The 17,284-nt window shown below is 46.3% G+C and overlaps 2 protein-coding genes across 3 annotated transcripts in view; one reads left to right on the top strand and one right to left on the bottom strand.

Moving 5' to 3' along the window:
- Window positions 1–873, bottom strand: part of cni (protein cornichon) — a 45,736-nt gene extending 44,863 nt beyond the window's left edge. Inside the window, exons 1-2 of the mRNA XM_050168745.3 lie at window positions 681–873; window positions 411–479 (exon numbers count right to left, since the gene is read on the bottom strand). Of these exons, the coding sequence (XP_050024702.1) occupies window positions 411–479; window positions 681–761 (150 nt within the window). The 5' untranslated portion in view covers window positions 762–873. The remainder of the gene's footprint in view (window positions 1–410; window positions 480–680) is intronic.
- Window positions 874–10,596: 9,723 nt separating this feature from the next.
- Window positions 10,597–17,284, top strand: part of LOC126519177 (26S proteasome non-ATPase regulatory subunit 13-like) — a 146,657-nt gene continuing 139,969 nt past the window's right edge. Inside the window, exon 1 of one of the 2 annotated variants that reach the window (XM_050168792.3) lies at window positions 10,597–10,791. In XM_050168792.3, coding sequence (XP_050024749.1) covers window positions 10,691–10,791 — 101 coding nt within the window. In that variant the 5' untranslated portion in view covers window positions 10,597–10,690. The remainder of the gene's footprint in view (window positions 10,792–17,284) is intronic. The other variant, XM_055065158.2, reaches the window with a different exon arrangement.

Genomic DNA, 17,284 nt, shown 5'->3' with positions numbered 1-17,284 from the left:
TGCATTATCTCGGAATGCTTTGATGCTTCTTAGCACCTTTTTGCACTGGTGGGAATTGACAATTTTATCCCCGTACTTACTAAGCGACCATCCGGCTGTCGTCACCAACTTTAAACCTCTCGTTGCAATATTGTTGTTATACAAGTCTCGTTTTGAGATCGCGAACAACACTCGACTTGAAAGCTGTAGGACCGGCGAGGCTATGCTGTTATCGGAGCTTCGCTTGCGGCGACTGGACCCACCCCACGCTCGCGAACACGCCCGTCCACTTTCGCCACTCAAAGAGCGACACGGAAACGAGTTGGGGAGCACGAGGCTCGTTGCACTAGCGAAATCAGCGCGACTGTTCGGCACTGAAAGCTAGGTCTACACAAGCACCGATACTGCGGTAATTCGAACTCCACACTCACTGGGTTGAGGCTGTCGCACTGCTCGATGGGATTCTTGTAGTTGTTCTTCAGTTCGTCGAAAGCAATGACCTAGAAGAGATGTCAAAATTAGGAAAGCCTTCGTGCACAACTACGCAAAACAACGAGGATATCTCAAAATCACGCAATGTCACAGCACAACGGCTTAATAGCCTCGGGCCGGGACCAGCAGGGCGCCGCCGTATCCCCAGGAGACGGGGCCATAAGGCAGGCGGCACGCGAAGGAGCCGAGAGCATGGTCGTGTTACGTACGTGAAATACGGCCATAAATATGAGGAATGCCGTGAGAATTAGAGCTACGATGTAGCACAGCGCAACGAAGCTGAACGCCATTTTCGCTGTCCAGCGCCGTTAGCGATACGAGCGCCGCGCCTCCATTGAGCCACCAATTTAACTAGAGGGCAAGAATGCCTAGACATATATCCAGTTCGACGCATGAAGCGGTGGTCATTTCATATATCTATATACGGAAACTGACTCTTGCAATCATAGAGTTTCTCACTATAACACCTAGAGGGTAATCTGGCGCCACCGTCTATGGGAGTTTCTTAAGGGGGCACCGTGCCGTCATGGGAATGACGGTATATGTGTCTGCGAGGCTCGTGTTGGCTGGTGTTGTAAGAGGCTTCGTCTAAAACGTGGATATGGCTACGCAAATAACGCGTTCTCAAAGTAAAATCTTCATAAAATGTTTCCATTCACGCATATTACAGCTTTACTCACCTGCGGTGCATGACCAAGCGAAGAAAAGCAAGAACAGACGACCAACTGTTTCAAAGCGAGCGCGAACCTTGTCGTCTGTCCTCCAACTTTAGCGGCCCGCTGATACTTTTTACGTAACATGTAGTCGTACACACAATAACAAGTTCTCATAGTTAAACAAAACATGTTTTCGCCTAATAATAAAACTAAAACAGCTTTTCACGTGCTGTTCTAGTAGAAAATGAATCATTGTGACAGACGGAACGGTACTTGCCAAGCGCGTCTTCAAGGTGTCCTGTCTCTACGAGAACGATACCAATCCGAATCCACAATATACCGGCATTCCCATGCAAACCACAGCGCAGCTGCGCCAGATTTCCCTCTAGGTAATGTAGTGAGAAACTCTATGCTTGCAATAATGTAGTGACAAACTCTATGCTTGCAACCATAGAGTTTCTCACTATAACACCTAGAGGGTAATCTGGCGCCACCGTCTATGGGAGTTTCTTAAGGGGGCACCGTGCCGTCATGGGAATGACCAAACGGTGGGAATGACGGTATATGTGTCTGCGAGGCTCGTGTTGACTGGTGTTTTAAGCGGCTTCGTCTAAAACGTGGATATGGCTACGCAAATAACGCGTTCTCAAAGAAAAATCTTCATAAAATGTTTCCATTCAGGCATATTACATCTTTACTCACCCACGATTCATGACCAAGCGAAGAAAAGCAAGAACAGACGACCAACCGTTTCAAAGCGAGCGCGAACCTTGTCGTCTGTCCTCCAACTTTAGCGGCCCGCTGATTCTTTTTACGTAACATGTAGTCGTACACACAATAACAAGTTCTCATAGTTAAATGAAACATGTTTTCGAGTAATAATAAAGCTAAAACAGCTTTTTACGTGCTGTTCTAGTAGAAAATGAATCATTGTGACAGACGGAACGGTACTTGCCAAGCGTGTCTTCAAGGTGTCCTGTCTCTACGAGAACGATGCCAATCCGAATCCACAATATACCGGCATTCCCATGCATACCACAGCGCAGCAGCGCCAGATTTCGCTCTAGGTAATGTAGTGAGAAGCTCTATGCTTGCAACCATAGAGTTTCTCACTATAACACCTAGAGGGCAATCTGGCGCCACCGTCTATGGGAGTTTCTTAAGAGGAAGCTTTAGCTCGGGTGCTCCTATCTAAATACATGTAAAAGGAGAATTCGTTTTTCTCGGCAACCAGTGCACCAAATTTGACGGGGTTTGCTGCATTTAAAAGAAAAGCTTAAAATCTAGTGACTGTTGGTCTCGAATTTTCGATTTAGGTCGTCAAATTTTTATAAAAATTTAGTGAAAATCGCAAATTTTCAGAAAACGAAACTATCAAGTTTACAACTCCGTAACTCAGCAAGAAAAAATGATATCACAATTCTGTGAATTGTACCTGATAGCACATCTAAAGCGGACAAAACTGATATGTTACACATGAACCTCAAAAAATGGAGTAATGTGTAATTACAACTTTTGCAGAACCTTCGTAAACAACGTAACAAATTTACGTAAGATGCAAACTGACACATCAAATTTGTCCGCTTTGAATGGTCTAATGGATGCCGTTTACAGAATCGCGATATCTGTTCTTGATGCAGAGCTATTAGCTTGTAAACTTCGTGCTTATATTTTTTTCAAACGTCTGAATTTTTGAAAATCCTTTTAACAAAATGAAAGCCCTAAATCAAAATTCCGCTTTCAACAGTCACTAGAATTTAACTTTCTCTCTCAAATGCAACAAATTTCATTAAAATCGGTCCAGGGGTTATCTCAGAAAAACGTTTTTGCGTTTTTACATGTATTTGAATAGGCCGCGTCGGAGTTGGGCCCGAGCTAAAGCTTCCTCTTAAGAAACTCCCATAGACGGTGGCGCCAGATTACCCTCTAGGTGTTATAGTTAGAAACTCTATGGTTACGGTGGCTATATATAGTTTATGTGTCTGCGAGGCTCGTGTTGCACGAGGCTTCGTCTACAATGTGGATATGGCTACACATATAACGCGTTCTCAAAGTAAAATCTTAATGAAACGTTTCCATTCACGCATATTACATTTTTACTCACCTACAATGCATGACCAATCGAAGAAAAGCAAGAACAGACGACAAACTGTTTCAAAGCGAGCGCGAACCTTGTCGCCTGTCCTCCAACTTTAGCAACACGCAATAACAAGTTCTCATAGTTAAACAAAATATGTTTTTGCGTAATAATAAAATCGAAACAGCTTTTCACGTGCTGTTTTAGTAGAAAATGAATCATTGCGACAGACGGAACGGTGCTTGCCAAGCGCGTCTTCAAGGGGGCTTGCATTGCCCAGGGGGCGCTGCGAAAAAGATGCGAAAAAGCGCCCTCTGCCCTAAAGTGGGTCGTACCAAGCTCGGTCGTCTGCTTCGGAAAGCACGTTTACAATATGGACCCGCCACTTTCGGTTGTGTTGTATCACGGCCTGCAGCGAATATCGGGCGCCGAAGATTTTTTCAGGGGTGGCACGCTGCGTAAAGGCAAGAAATTATGCAGTGCCGAATACGTGTATGCCGTTCAAGAATTAAGCGGCGAAGTTTTAGCGCGGTGTCAATCGCAAGTGAAGCGAGTCGCGACGTACGAAGTGGAATTTCAGGTAAGGTTTGCACGCTGCTAGATTCAGGCGCACAAACGCGAGGAAATGCTTGCTATAAATGAATCCACAGCAGCGATCGATAAGCAGACATCATGTGTACGGAACTGCTCGAGCACACGACGGTACGCGCCGCGACGGCAGCGGTCTTTCGACATGCCGCGAAACGGCGGGTCTCCTGCAATCTTTGTTGACTGCATGCCGCTAAACAAGTAGTTATGCCTGCGTTGTAATAGCGGCCATCTGTCCCTTTTAGTAACTGGTAATAACTGATGCAATGCATATGAGCTCGCACGTACGTGCGAATCGCGCTGCAGCGCGAGCTCGTGCGCTGCTCGCTTGATGTAGCTTTTAATGATAACTCTCGAAAATCGATCTGCTGTAATCAATACTATCTTTCTGCGCTGCCTCAACATGCTGGCTTGAGGTCAAGTATGAGCACATTTAACTCTCTAACCTGTGCTGCTCGTAGTGGGGTAGTGAATTATCACCGAATCAGCCCGGCCATTTGTGGTCATTTGCACACACCTGGGCACTTCACCACTTCGCACCGGTCGGTGAAGGACAGGTCACGTGGGCAGTGGGAAACCGGCAATCAACCATTGATTACTGTCTGATGACAGAAGGAATTCATGATAAGTTGAGAGAAATGGTCATCGATGAGGAAGGGTTTAACAGCATAGGGAGTGACCATAAACGCATCATATTGAAAATGGGATATGTAGTTGGGAAAGAGAGCAAGGAGAGCAAAATGGCCAGTCCAAATTTGAACGCTGAACAAAAGCAAATACAATCACTAGAGTTGAGGAAGAACTTGGCAAATGGCCAAGTAAAGAGTGGGAATATGGTGAGCTTCTAAGCGTAATAACGACAGAAATACGGAAAGAGAAACAACATGTTCGTTGGAAAGGAAAAAAGAAACCAAAAAGCTGGTGGAACAAGGAGATACGAGAAGCGATCGCCGAACGACAGAAAGCATCTCGAGAGCACAGACAGGCAAAGAAGGCGCAGTTGTCACAGGATGAAGTAACTAGTAAATGGAAAATATACCGGGAGAAAAAGTCTATGGTTCAAATACTGGTGCAAGCAAAATTAAAAGGTGAAAGTGAACGTTGGTTGTCAGAAATACGTGAGAAAAAGAAGGCCGCACTTAGAATATTTTGGAACCACATAAAATTATTAGGCAGGAAGTCAACAACAATACAACAACATATCCTAGACGAAGATGAAAGCAGACTGGAAGGAGAAGCGGCAATAAATTACATCCGAAAAATAACAGCCGAATCTTTCCAAAGCAATGACGAGGTTGTATTTGAGGAAAAAAAGAGCATGAAAGAGACCCAGGAAAAGGAGCTGGTTCTGACAAATTTAAACTGGAAGAAAGCGGAAGAGAAAATTCCCAAGCGCACAGCCACAGGGCTAGACGAGGTTCCCGTTAAGCTGATAAATGAACTAGGACCAAAAAGTAAGGAAGCTCTGGTGAAAGCAGTGGAAAAAACTTAAAAAGATAGACGGATACCAGACAGTTGGCGACAAAGTAGAATGAATTTAATTTATAAAGGTAAGGGGGAGAAAGACAGAATTCACTCGTATAGATCATTGACCATTACATCGGTAATATACAGGCTAGCAATGCAGGCAATCAAATTAAAGCTTCAAGCATGGACAGAGAATAATGGCATTTTGGGAGAGCTTCAGAATGGCTTCAGAATAGGTAGGAGTTTGGACGATAACGTGTTTGTTCTTACTCAGTGTATTGAAATATCAAAAGCAGAAAGCAGACCGTTGTATGTGGCCTTTTTAGACATTACAGGAGCCTACGACAACGTAGACCGCAACATTTTGTGGGATATTCTGGAAGGGGAAGGCTTAGGTAACGATTGTATACAGCTTTTGAGAGAGATTTACCTAGAAAATACCGTTTGCATTGAATGGGAAGGGATGAGGAGCGCGGAGAAAGTTCATATCAACAAGGGACTGAGGCAAGGGTGCCCTTTATCCCCGCTGCTGTTTATGATGTACATGGTGAGGATGGAGAGGGCGCTGGAAGGAAGTAATATCGGGTTTAATCTCTCATACAAAGAGGCAGGTGCAGTAATAGAGCAGCAACTCCCAGGTTTATTTTATGCGGACGACATTGTGTTGCTCGCTAACAAGCAAAGCGATTTGCAACGTCTGGCTAATATCTGTGGACAGGAAGGCAACAATTTAGGTTTGAAATTTAGTGTTAGAAAATCAGGTGTTATGGTATTCAATGAAAACAGTGAACAGACAGTGGAGATACAGGGCCAAGAAATACCTCGGGTAACAGAATATAAATACCTTGGTATATGGATAAACGAAGGCAATGGATATATGGAAACACAGGAAAAAACCATAACAGTCAAGAGGAAGAGAAATGCAGCCATAATGAAGCACAGAGCGCTATGGGGATACAATAGGTACGAGGTCCTCCGAGGTATGTGGAAAGGGGTAATGGTTCCAGGACTTACTTTTGGAAATGCGGTTGTTTGCTTTAAATCAGGGGTACAATCAGGACTCGACGGGAACCAAAGGTCAGTGGGTCGCCTCGCATTGGGCGCTCACGGGAAGACTACAAATGAAGCTGTGCAGGGGGATATGGGCTGGACTAGTTTTGAAGTGAGGGAAGCTCGCAGTAAAATTGAGTATGAAGAACGGCTGAGGAATATGGAAGAAAGTAAATGGGCCGGGAGAGTGTTCAGGTATCTGTACAGGAAAAACATTGATTCACAGTGGAGGTAAAGAACTAGGAAGCTTACCAGCAAGTATGCGGCCTGTAGGGTGGGCAACACGGCAACAAGGAAGGTCAAGCGGAAAGTCAGAGAGGCTGAATTAATCTCATGGGTGGCGGCAATGGAAAAGAAACCTGCCATGAGTAACTACTCAAGAGGAAAAAACGAAATCAGGAAAGAAACCATTTATGATAACTCAAAGGGAAGCTCATTACTTTTCGAAGCGAGATCGGGATGCCTTAGAACACGAAGCATGTGCCTGCTGCGGTAAAGCTAGGGAAACGACGGAGCATATTTTATTAGAATGTGAAGACGTCTACCCAGCGGTCGATTTAGGCACCACTGGCCTCCTTGAAGCCCTTGGGTTCAGCGGGAGCAGTGGTAAAGCAAACAGGTCCGCAATAGACATTAGTAAGAGGCGATTGGAGGATTGGTGGAAGAAAAGTAGGGAAACGACAAAAGACGGAGATGTACAAAAGCACAATTCGCAATAGGGGATCAGAAAGTTTGGACGCGGTAGTTCATAGTGTTTTTTTTTCTTTCTTTTTTCATTGGTTAACCTAGGTAGGATATTAGGCAGCATAGTAGCAAGAGCTTGGTGGCGCAACCTACCGCCCCGTTTCAAAGGGGACGCTCATAACATCCATCCATCCATCCGGTCGAATTGTTAATTGTCGCTGTGGCCGGGTTTCGAATCGTGAATCACCAGCCATGCCTGCTGCTATGTCGGTCTGCCGTCGGGACTGTAGGTGCAAAAGACCGAATTTTAGAACGCAGATCTATAATCAAGCAAGCTTCAAGACAGGTGAAGCAGTCAGTATGGCGCGAAGTATCGCTTACCCAGCGCGCCCGACGCTCCGCTTCGTGAGGCCTTGAAGGGAAACGATAGAATCGGACGTTGGGATTCAGGCCTTCTTGTTCGTGGCAGCCCACGACGCAGCAGTATCGACGGTTACGCTTTTTCAATGCTGAGCTAGGTCCCTCCGGATCGGCGTTGCCGATTCCTTCTGCTTCCAGCATTACGTCCCACGGCACACGGAGAGTCCGTTTTCGTTTAACTATAGGCTGCGACCAGCTCGCAGCGTGGTCGACGTGGTCTGTGAGAAGTGACTAGCCTTTTCGCACTCGCAACAGGGCAGAAAAAAGTGCAAATCGACGCAAAACTCGGCCTAGAAACGTGCTTCGCCACAGCCAGGGCTCAATGCGACCCAAGCTGGTACGACCCAGATGTCGTTTCCCGCGCCGCCACCAGGCGCCGCTACTATGGATGTCAGACTCTGGAGTTTTGCAAGACGCGTAGCGCCACCTGCCGGTGCGAAGGGGCAGTAATTGAGTAGTGCGAAGCCCGACTCCCTTGCTAAGTTGCCTATGCAGCTAGCGACTGCGCAACAACGATTTAACGAGATTTTGGTCCATATTGCGAGTGTTTTGCGCATTTAACACCCAGACAGAGAGCTATATGAACTTCTACGCTAGTAGGACGCGCCTCCGAACTGCCATAAAGCGCTTGCTGGCTCATTCGTCAGACTGATGGCGGAAACGACGGCAACCGCGATAGCTCCGCGCGCTACTATGAAACGCCGCAATCGACGCTACTGTTAAGTTGTAAATTGCCATGAACGTGAAGGACGGAATAACAACGTTCAGTTTTACCGATTTCCATCGCGATCGTATGAAGGGGAAAGGTGAGAGCGCTCGATAAGGGCCCCGTTCAACCTGTTGGGTAATCGGATTACTTGCATTCCCCACAACACAGCGGCTCGCATGAGAAAGTGCGAAAATTTTGTTCTTCTGTAATTGTGTTGCGTAGCCCTGACGGAGGACAGTGGTAACTAAGCGAAAACGCAAGGATCTGCAGCCGCCACTTCGTTGGTAACAGAAAAACCAACGTTGCGATCCAACCATGTTGCTTATGTGCCATCGATATCTCCGCCTTTTAACAGACGTTCGTCCCCGCTTGACTCAACAAGTGGAACGGAGAGATCTGGCAGGTAAGCTTAACCAAACATTTTGGTTCGTTTATGAATTCAAAATCTTGTTCTAGAGCATCGCGAGCTCATTTCTACTTTCGGTATTTTGTATGTCCTGCGCCGATACAACAAACACGCTTCGCATTTGTGCTGAGCCTGCTCGACTGCGTTTTTCAAATGTGGGCAATAAAGTTGCTGTAGGTGCACTGGATGAGTAAATGCGAAATAACGCACATGTGTAAAGAAAAAAAAATGTCGCATTTATTGACATTTATTTGTGCGCGCTTGTTGCTCGAAGCGTCTGCAAAAAGTTCAAATTAAGGTACTGAGCGATGTTGTAGCTACTGCGAGAAAGAAAGATGCAGCGCGTAGGCACTGTAGGAAGCTTACTTTCGTTATAATCGCACGCTATTTGCTGCCTTGGAAAACGTTTTTTTGTTTGCTGCCATGGAAAAGGCTATGAAAGGATTTAATCTGTAAATAATTGCGAGAGAGAGAGAGAGAAACAACTTTATTCGGTCCACTATAGACGTAAGCAAGCTCCACGTCACCTGGCTAGGCCCACTCGGGGACCATCAGGTGAAACCTGACGGCCCTCTCGCGAGCCCTCTGGACTGCCAGGATTTGAGAGGTCGAAACATTACGATAAAATACATACAAATATAGGAGATACTTAATAAGTCTTGTGTTCAGGACATATTCAATATGAAACAACTTGAAATGCTTAGATTTTTATGCTGATATGCCTATAGACAAACTTGATGCTCTCTGTACTTGCGAGTTGCAGCACGCCGAAATAACACTTCAGACTTTATTTTATATTGTACACGTACTTCGCCCTGCTAAGCTTCCTTTCCGAAGCGTGGATGGGCAGAAGAAGCTTTCCAGGTCCTTGATTTTTAGGAAACCGTGCCTCAACACAAACGAAAAAGATAGGTCCATCGTGGCCTATGCACCTTCGCTTGCGGACAGCTCTCCTTGCACTACTCAGTTCGCGCCAAGGCTCCGATGGGGGCGCTGGTGACGGGTTTTTCCTAAGGTCCCTCTATGAGAAACTCTATGGTGGTATGAATTCATGGAGGAAGGAAACTGAGGAGAGGCCCTACCCAAAAGATGCCTGCCACGTGCGCCGAAAACCTGCAAACCTGCTGCCCTTACCTTTTCCTCCTTTTGACTCGAGGCGGTAGCTAGCGATCGTTGCGGTGGTCGCTTGCAACACATGCGCGCATGCGCACATCACCGCATGGCAGCGCGGCCGGCATAGAGTTAGTAGAACAATTGCGGCCGGCGCAACTACAGTGTACTAGTACACTGTAGCGCAACGGGCATCTTGCGCTCAGACTCTGCCCAGGCGGCGCTGCGGAAAAAAATCCCTTTAGTTTTTCCGCAGCGCCGCCTGGGCAGAGTCTGAGGTCTATACCTCAAGCTCCAGCGCAAGATGCCTGTTGCGCTACAGTGTACTAGTACACTGTAGTTGCGCCGGCCGCAATTGTTCTACTAACTCTATGCCGGCCGCGCTGCCATGCGGTGATGTGCGCATGCGCGCATGTGTTGCAAGCGACCACCGCAACGATCGCTAGCTACCGCCTCGAGTCAAAAGGAGGAAAAGGTAAGGGCAGCAGGTTTGCAGGTTTTCGGCGCACGTGGCAGGCATCTTTTGGGTAGGGCCTCTCTTCAGTTTCCTTCCTCCATGAATGCATACCACCATAGAGTTTCTCACTACATTACATATAGTGAGAAACTCTATGCATACACTCTTAGGCAAAGTTACACCCTTTCGCTTGCCCCTTCTGCCACACAACGACAATTGTTATCTGCCTTGATGCGTTTCCTTTCTTTAACGCTGCGAGCCCGGAACTTTCGCTGCGGAACGAGCCCGGAACTTTGGGCAAGCCAAACGGTGCAACTTTGCCTAAGAGTGTACCGCGACCGGGGAAAAGCGGCCATATTGGATTTTGTTCTAAAAAAAAAAAGTGTACTTCTGCTTTCGGATTGAGCAGCGTCATCTGGCGTGCACCTAAGTAAGTTTCATGCGCTGCCGCCGCTTATTTTCGAACCACTGCGAAAGGTACAGTTTCTCTTCTCTAAGTTGTTTCTTTATTCTAGCGTGACAGGTAAAAACGCTCTGCTGTAGGCTGCCGCGTTTGGTCGGAGCGCGTGCGTTGTCAAGTGTGTGCATCGCCGTTATGGCCAAAGACGTGGGCGCCTACCTGAAGCAGCAGCAGGAGCAGAGTCCGCCCGAGCTGTCGCAGCAATGGGCCGAGTTCGAGGAGTTGTACAACAAGCGGTACGTGCCGGCTTTGAGCGCGTTGGGACAAGATGTGCACGAGAGCGCCGATCGCGCTCCTCCGTCCTGCAGGGTGATCTCGTATTTCGATACGCCTGCACTTCCAGTCTCCAGACATGTAATATGTTTGAATATGGTGAGCAAAACGAGAACATGGTGAAAGCAGGAGCCAACGTTTCGACAAGTGGACCTGTATTCAAGGCCGACAATGGACAAGTCCCCTTGTCGAAACGTTTGCTCCTGCTTTCACCTTGTTCTTGTTTTGCTCATCGTCTTAAATTTCAGTCTCCTGACTTTCCCCTGTTTTCCCATGTTTGACATGACATGGCATTTCAAAAAGGAGCTGTATAAGTTCCCGGCAGGCTGTAGAGTAGGCTGTATGGATTGTTGCCGGCACGTCGCCTACAATGTGACCAAACGATGTGGAAATTTGCCGGCAGCCAGACCGCGCGAAAGTTTTCCGGCAGTCAGCACAGTAGATAGCGTGGAAGTTTGCCGGCAGCTGCCCCAGCAGAGCGCGTGTTCGGGAAAAAAGGCAATGCTTGCGACCGGCATGGCAGTTCTGATAATTCGTGGACAAACCGAATGCAATCTGCGCCTGCAAAGCACTCCTAGAATATGTGTCGGCATTGCAGTCGATGAAAATGCAAAAAAAATATTTCATTCTAGATGTGCCATTCTAGTGTCACAGTATGTCACGGTGTACTTTTTGCGTTATTTACGAAGATCCACAAACAGAAACATCTGTTCTGACTTGCCCCTGTAGCAGAGATGAACCTTTCTGTGTGATGAACCTCTTTGTGAGCGATGTGAACCTCTCTTCTTGTGCTTTGTGTTTTGACTGGTTTTCCCTTCAACTATGTACCAACTGACCCGGATTTCAACCCTTCTGCACAGATCAGGACGCTGAGTGGGGTGGGATGAGGGCACAAGCACAATATGCTTGCAAAAAAAAATAAAGTGGCCAACCAAGAAAAATTTATCACTCTTGTTTTTTCCCCATCAAGGTAATGGTGCGTAGTGTAAAGTTAGAACAGAGGGGGATTTCTTGACTTGGTAAAGTCTGACATGACGTCTTTCTGGATTCACTTTTTATACACAGCAGTGAATACATACCACCCTTTAGGTTTTTGACTGTCAGCTACCGCTCGACCCGTGTTCTGCTCTACGATTGCATTGAGGTTTACGATTTGTATGTTGCTCAATATCTCTAAAGGAAAAGATCCACACCACAGAGACAAGTATTTCAAATAAAAAGCCACATCTTTGCTTTTGGCTGCTTCCTCAGATGTACACAAGGCAAGTGACATGATGATAAGCCCCACTCACACATGACCGTCATATATGTTTAGATCGTTGGTGCTATAACGTAAAGCTTGTCCAAACTTTTCTATTCCAATTCTGCAATGAGCCCTCTGTGATTGGTCAAAAACTTTTTGGACCATGCCCACTTCACCTGTCTGTCACACGACATCACGAAAACTACAATAGCTGTCCATCTGATATGATGTGTACACATTGATTATGCACGATTGGGCCGAACAAAAGAACAATAGTTATTTCTCATTCGATGCCTTTTCGGCATTAGCCCTCGGCTATTGGTCAAATGTTTTTGGGCTGCAGCCACGTCACGTGCCTGTTGCACGACGTCACAAAACTGCGAAAACCCGCTGCGTCAAAGTCACATGTATGCGGTAAAGATGCATTAATATGCCGAACAAAACTGGATTTTTTTTCTGAATAGTCGCAGGCTGCCCCGTTCTGAGAGGAATAAAAGATGGCTGCCGCCGATCGCTCAGGCACTGGCTACACGCACCTGCCGGAGAGCATGAGTTTATTGGCATATCATAAAATTTTCTGCATGAATGTGTAACGTTTTCGAGTACTTTCAGCATGTTTACGACCTCGCTCTGCCAACTCTTCTCTGCTGAGGATTCGTTGTGGCGGCATTCTTAGCCTTCTGTTGCACGCCGCCGTAATTTTCGACCAGCCACGGCAAGCTAAGTAAGGGAAAGCGAACCAATTGTAGATGCCACCACCACCTTCTTCATCTTCTTGTCTATTTTCAGTGTGCTGGCTCAGCCCCATTGAAACCTTCTCGACTTGACCGTGCACCTTACCTCCTGTCAGCCAATTGCAAACAAAAAACTGCTTAATCTAGGCAATGTTACTCGTTTTTAAAAAAAAAAAAAGGCGACCTCCTATAAACTAAGAGGGCATTTGATTGGGCTGATGAGGCAACGCTGCGGGTCACCGCCCAATGTTTACGTCGGTGGTTACGCATATTTGACGTCAGGAAATTGGAATAAAAACACATTGGAATAGTTTTATGTTATAGGGCCCCATCATTGCACATCTCACACTCAAAATTTCTGCAGTTTGTATGCATCTTAGTACGTGCTGCAGTGGCTCATTCAACCCAAGATATGTTACACTTTGTTTAGCAGTCACAAAAGATAAAATAAGGTAGATAAAACCACAATCAATTTATCGCAGCTGGAACATTGCCAGTGCTTTGCTTTTTGCTGCTTGTTCAGATGTACACAGTACAAGTGATACCATGATAAGGCTTCTTATGACATGATAAACCCCAGTTGCACATCCCACATTCAAATTTTCGCCAAGGGGCCAAGCACGCTGCATCAAGGCTGCGTGCTTGGCCCCTTGTTTTTAATATATATTAATGATATTGTAGAAGTAATCGCTCACCCCGTTCAAATGTGATTGTTTGCTGATGATTGTGTTTTATGTAATGAAATTAAATGCCATGAAGATCATGTCCTCTTAAATTCTACCCTTCAGAGCATTCATTCCTGATGTCAACAGTGGAACGTGGAGCTTAACACTAATAAAACAGTTTCTATGAGAATTACTAAAAGAAAAAGCACCCTTTACCGTTTACTAATGATCTTCCATCTCAACCCTTATCCAAAGTCGAGGAATATAGGTACCTGAGGGTTATCATAATGCATGATCGTTTCTGGAACAAGCATATCTCTACTACATGTGCTTCAGCTTTAAGAAAACTTGCTCTGCTCAGGCATAAATTAAAAAGGCCACCTCTGGAAACCAAGCTGCTGGCTTACAACTGTATTATAAGGCCTACACTAGAATATGTGGCAATTGTTTGGGATCCGCACACGAAACACAACATCGATGCAGTAGAAAAAATTCAGTGAAAAGCTTTACGCTTTATATTTTCTGAATACCGTTCAACTGACTGTCCCTCAAACTTAATGAAAATTAATAATATACAAACACTAAAATTGCGAAGGAAAATTCGAAGGATTAAGTTCCTCTATCTGCTTCAGAATAATCAACTATCTCTCAATCCGCAGAAATACATACAGCCGCTCACAGGGCGATTAACATGGCACCGACATGCCAAGTCATTAACTCCGTATTTTGCCAGGACCAACACCTTTAAATATTTCTTGTTTCCTCGCACAATTACCAAATGGAATAACTTGCCCATATCGCTTCTTATTAACACTGAAAGCATTGAATGCGTTGACAGCTGAACATGCGACAGTTGAAAAATGTTTGCTTCTTTTTTATCTTGCTTTGGTGCAGTGTTTCTGAAATTATTTTTTATTTTCCTGCAGTCATTCTATTGTAATTCTTGTTATTTTTGTTTTTCTACTCACATACTCTTGCATTCCCTTGTTTTTTCATCATCACGTTACGGTTTCACCATTACGGTTATTGTACTAAACACGAAACACGCACCCGATAAAGAGCCCGGGATACAGACCTCTACAAATAGTGCTCTCGAAGAAGACACATTCAAAGAGAATGAACAGCTAAGGATAGATTGCAAAGCAATTCCTAACAGTCATTCAGGTAGGCCAGACACAGCTGAGGCAATCGAAGAAAGTTTATATTTTGCCCTGTCTCACTCCGAGCGAAATTCTGTCACTTGGTTTGCAATCATAGCCCATTCAAGTGGGTGAGGTAGGCTCTCGAGTGATCCGGAGGCGCATTTTAATCGGTGACACTAACATTACAATACTCTTCACACGATTGTGTTTCGTAAGTGATTATCAATCAACTTCAATCTGCTAAAATAATTGAAGAGACAAGAGCATACATGAATATGTAGCATTAAAGCTTTTAGCTTCTAGGATAAGCTCTCGGGTAAGCATAGGCTGCAGCCTAAAAGGCTCTGCCAAGTCCATCAGCATTTGTATGTAGCTTCCCCTTCTTGTAGCGAACAGAGAAATTATGGTGCTGAAGTGACAAGCTCCACCTTGTGGGGAGATATGCGCGTTCTCCTCCGTACTCTTGGGACAAAGGAACGACAACACAGTAGTGCAAACAGTCACAAGGGCATTTATTGCACCTTTCATGGATCAATGCCTGCTAGCCGAGTTCATATCCCCAAAACATGCCGATGGGCGCGCGACAAATCCAGAAGTCCGACTTACCGCGACCGCATTGCGAGCGAATATGTTCGCCCCATGCTGGATCCCAACGCCTGGTCGTTCGCGTGTACAGTCACGCCAACGGTGTCCAAGGCGGCCACGTGAGACGGTCTCGCAGAAGCATGGTCGGCGCGGCACGTCCGTCGCGCTCACTTCCCGAACCCAAAGAGACCAAGCGCCTTCCCTTTCGGCGCCCAAGTAACCCCGCAGCAGCGTGACAGTCGCGCCATCTCTCGCACCGCGCTTGTACCACTCCGACCGCCAGGCCACGCGAGCCGTGCGGGAAAACAGCATATCAGGGGATGCGCTATGCGGGAAAAACATCAGGGGACGCGCGAGAGTCGCGCATCCCCACAACCTGAATAGATGGTCATTTCTAGGTTACATGGTGTGTAATCAAGTCAAAAGGCAAGGACCCAGATACATAGCAAGCAAGCTTATCAACAGCCCATACCAGGCAAGCGCACTCTTTTTTGGACATACTATATGCCTCCTCTCTGACACTAAGCTTCCGGCTCAAATATAAAACGGGCCCCTCGTGCCCATCGGCTCCTAGGCCGCGGTCACACGCATCACATTGTATAATAAAGCCTTTAGAGAAATTAGGGGCCGTAAGCACAGGTCTTCCTCCCAGGGCTTGTTTCAGGCTCTAGAAAGCCTTCTCTTTCTTTTTATCCCACGAAATGATCGTTGGCTCTGAATTGCGGAGACAGTCTCTCAAAAGGGCTAGTGAGATTCGAGTAATTTTTCACGTAGTGCTGATAATACCCCGCCAGTCCCAGAAATGCCCTTTCTTCCGACTTTGTAGTTGCACGCCGGTATTCCAAAACGGCAGCAACTTTTAGCTCGGAGTGTCTATGCTGGCTGGGCTCCACGACATGACCCAGATAGCTCACACTAGCACACCCCACTAGGCATTACCTGTTAGCGAGCGCCTACTCACATGTTGGTAATGCCTACTCACATGTCGCGCGGCATTGCCTCGACACCAGTTTAGCAGGCCCTTCCCATTGAACGTCCATTTTTTTCTTGCACTGTCTAGCAACATTACCTTGTTGCCAATGTGGAATGTGCGTTGTCGTGATGACTTATCGTAATAAGTCTTTGCTGAGCTCTGTGGAGCTTTCATATTTTCCTCAATGAGCTCCTTGATTTTTGACAGCCTTTTTAGCAGGTCTAGCACGTAGTTTACTACACGTGGGTCTCCCTGATAACCCTCCCAAGCGTCTTTCAGTAGACTTCAGTGGTGACCTCAGGCTACGCCCGTAAACTAGCTCTGCAGGGCTAAACCCAGTGCTCTCAACTGGCGCCGACCTTATTTTGAAGAGTGCTGCTGGGATGCAGGCCTCCCAGTCTTCGTCATGCTCAAAACCCAAAACCCTCATGCTCAAAACTCAAAAAGTGCTCTCAATACCCACTTAGGGAGGGAATGCGTCCACTCAACAGGATTTGACTGGGGATGAAAAATAGAGCTACAATTTACCTTTATTCTGCAGCGTTCAAAGAACGTTGTTGTCATGCAACTAGTAAACACACTCCCGTTGTCACTTTGAATCTCCGCCGGGAAGCCAACACGGGCGAATGTGGACAACAGTGCATCAACAATGCATGAGGAGTTCAGTTCTTTAAGTAGGATTGCCTTGGGAAATTTTGTTCCCACGCACAGTATGGTCAAAATATATGGGCAACCTCAACGGGATTCGGGGAGGGGTCCTACCACATCTATTACAAGCTTCCGGAATGGTTCTCTGATAATGGGCATCAATTGAATTGGGGCCTTCCACTTGTCGTTGGATTTGCCAACTCGCTGACCGAACAAGTGTTTCAACCTCTTTCCAGCAGCATCCTGGCCAATATAAATCTTGGACTAGCCCAGCCTTTGTCTTCTTGATACCGAGGTGACCCGCCCAAGCATTTGCATGCGCTAAATCTAAAAGCTGGGGTCGGTACTCTTCTGGCATGAGTAGTTGGTTGTATGGAATCCTGATATTTTCGGTACTTGAGACCTGACCTAGTGTAGAACGAGATGTTCTTTTGGGCCACTCCTTCATTCACATTAGCCCGCAGCG

The sequence above is a fragment of the Dermacentor andersoni genome, chromosome 10 (assembly GCF_023375885.2).
Source record: "Dermacentor andersoni chromosome 10, qqDerAnde1_hic_scaffold, whole genome shotgun sequence".
Classification (NCBI taxonomy): domain Eukaryota; kingdom Metazoa; phylum Arthropoda; class Arachnida; order Ixodida; family Ixodidae; genus Dermacentor; species Dermacentor andersoni.
Note: the sequence above shows the minus strand (reverse complement) of the source record. Positions and strands in the feature narration are given on the sequence as shown.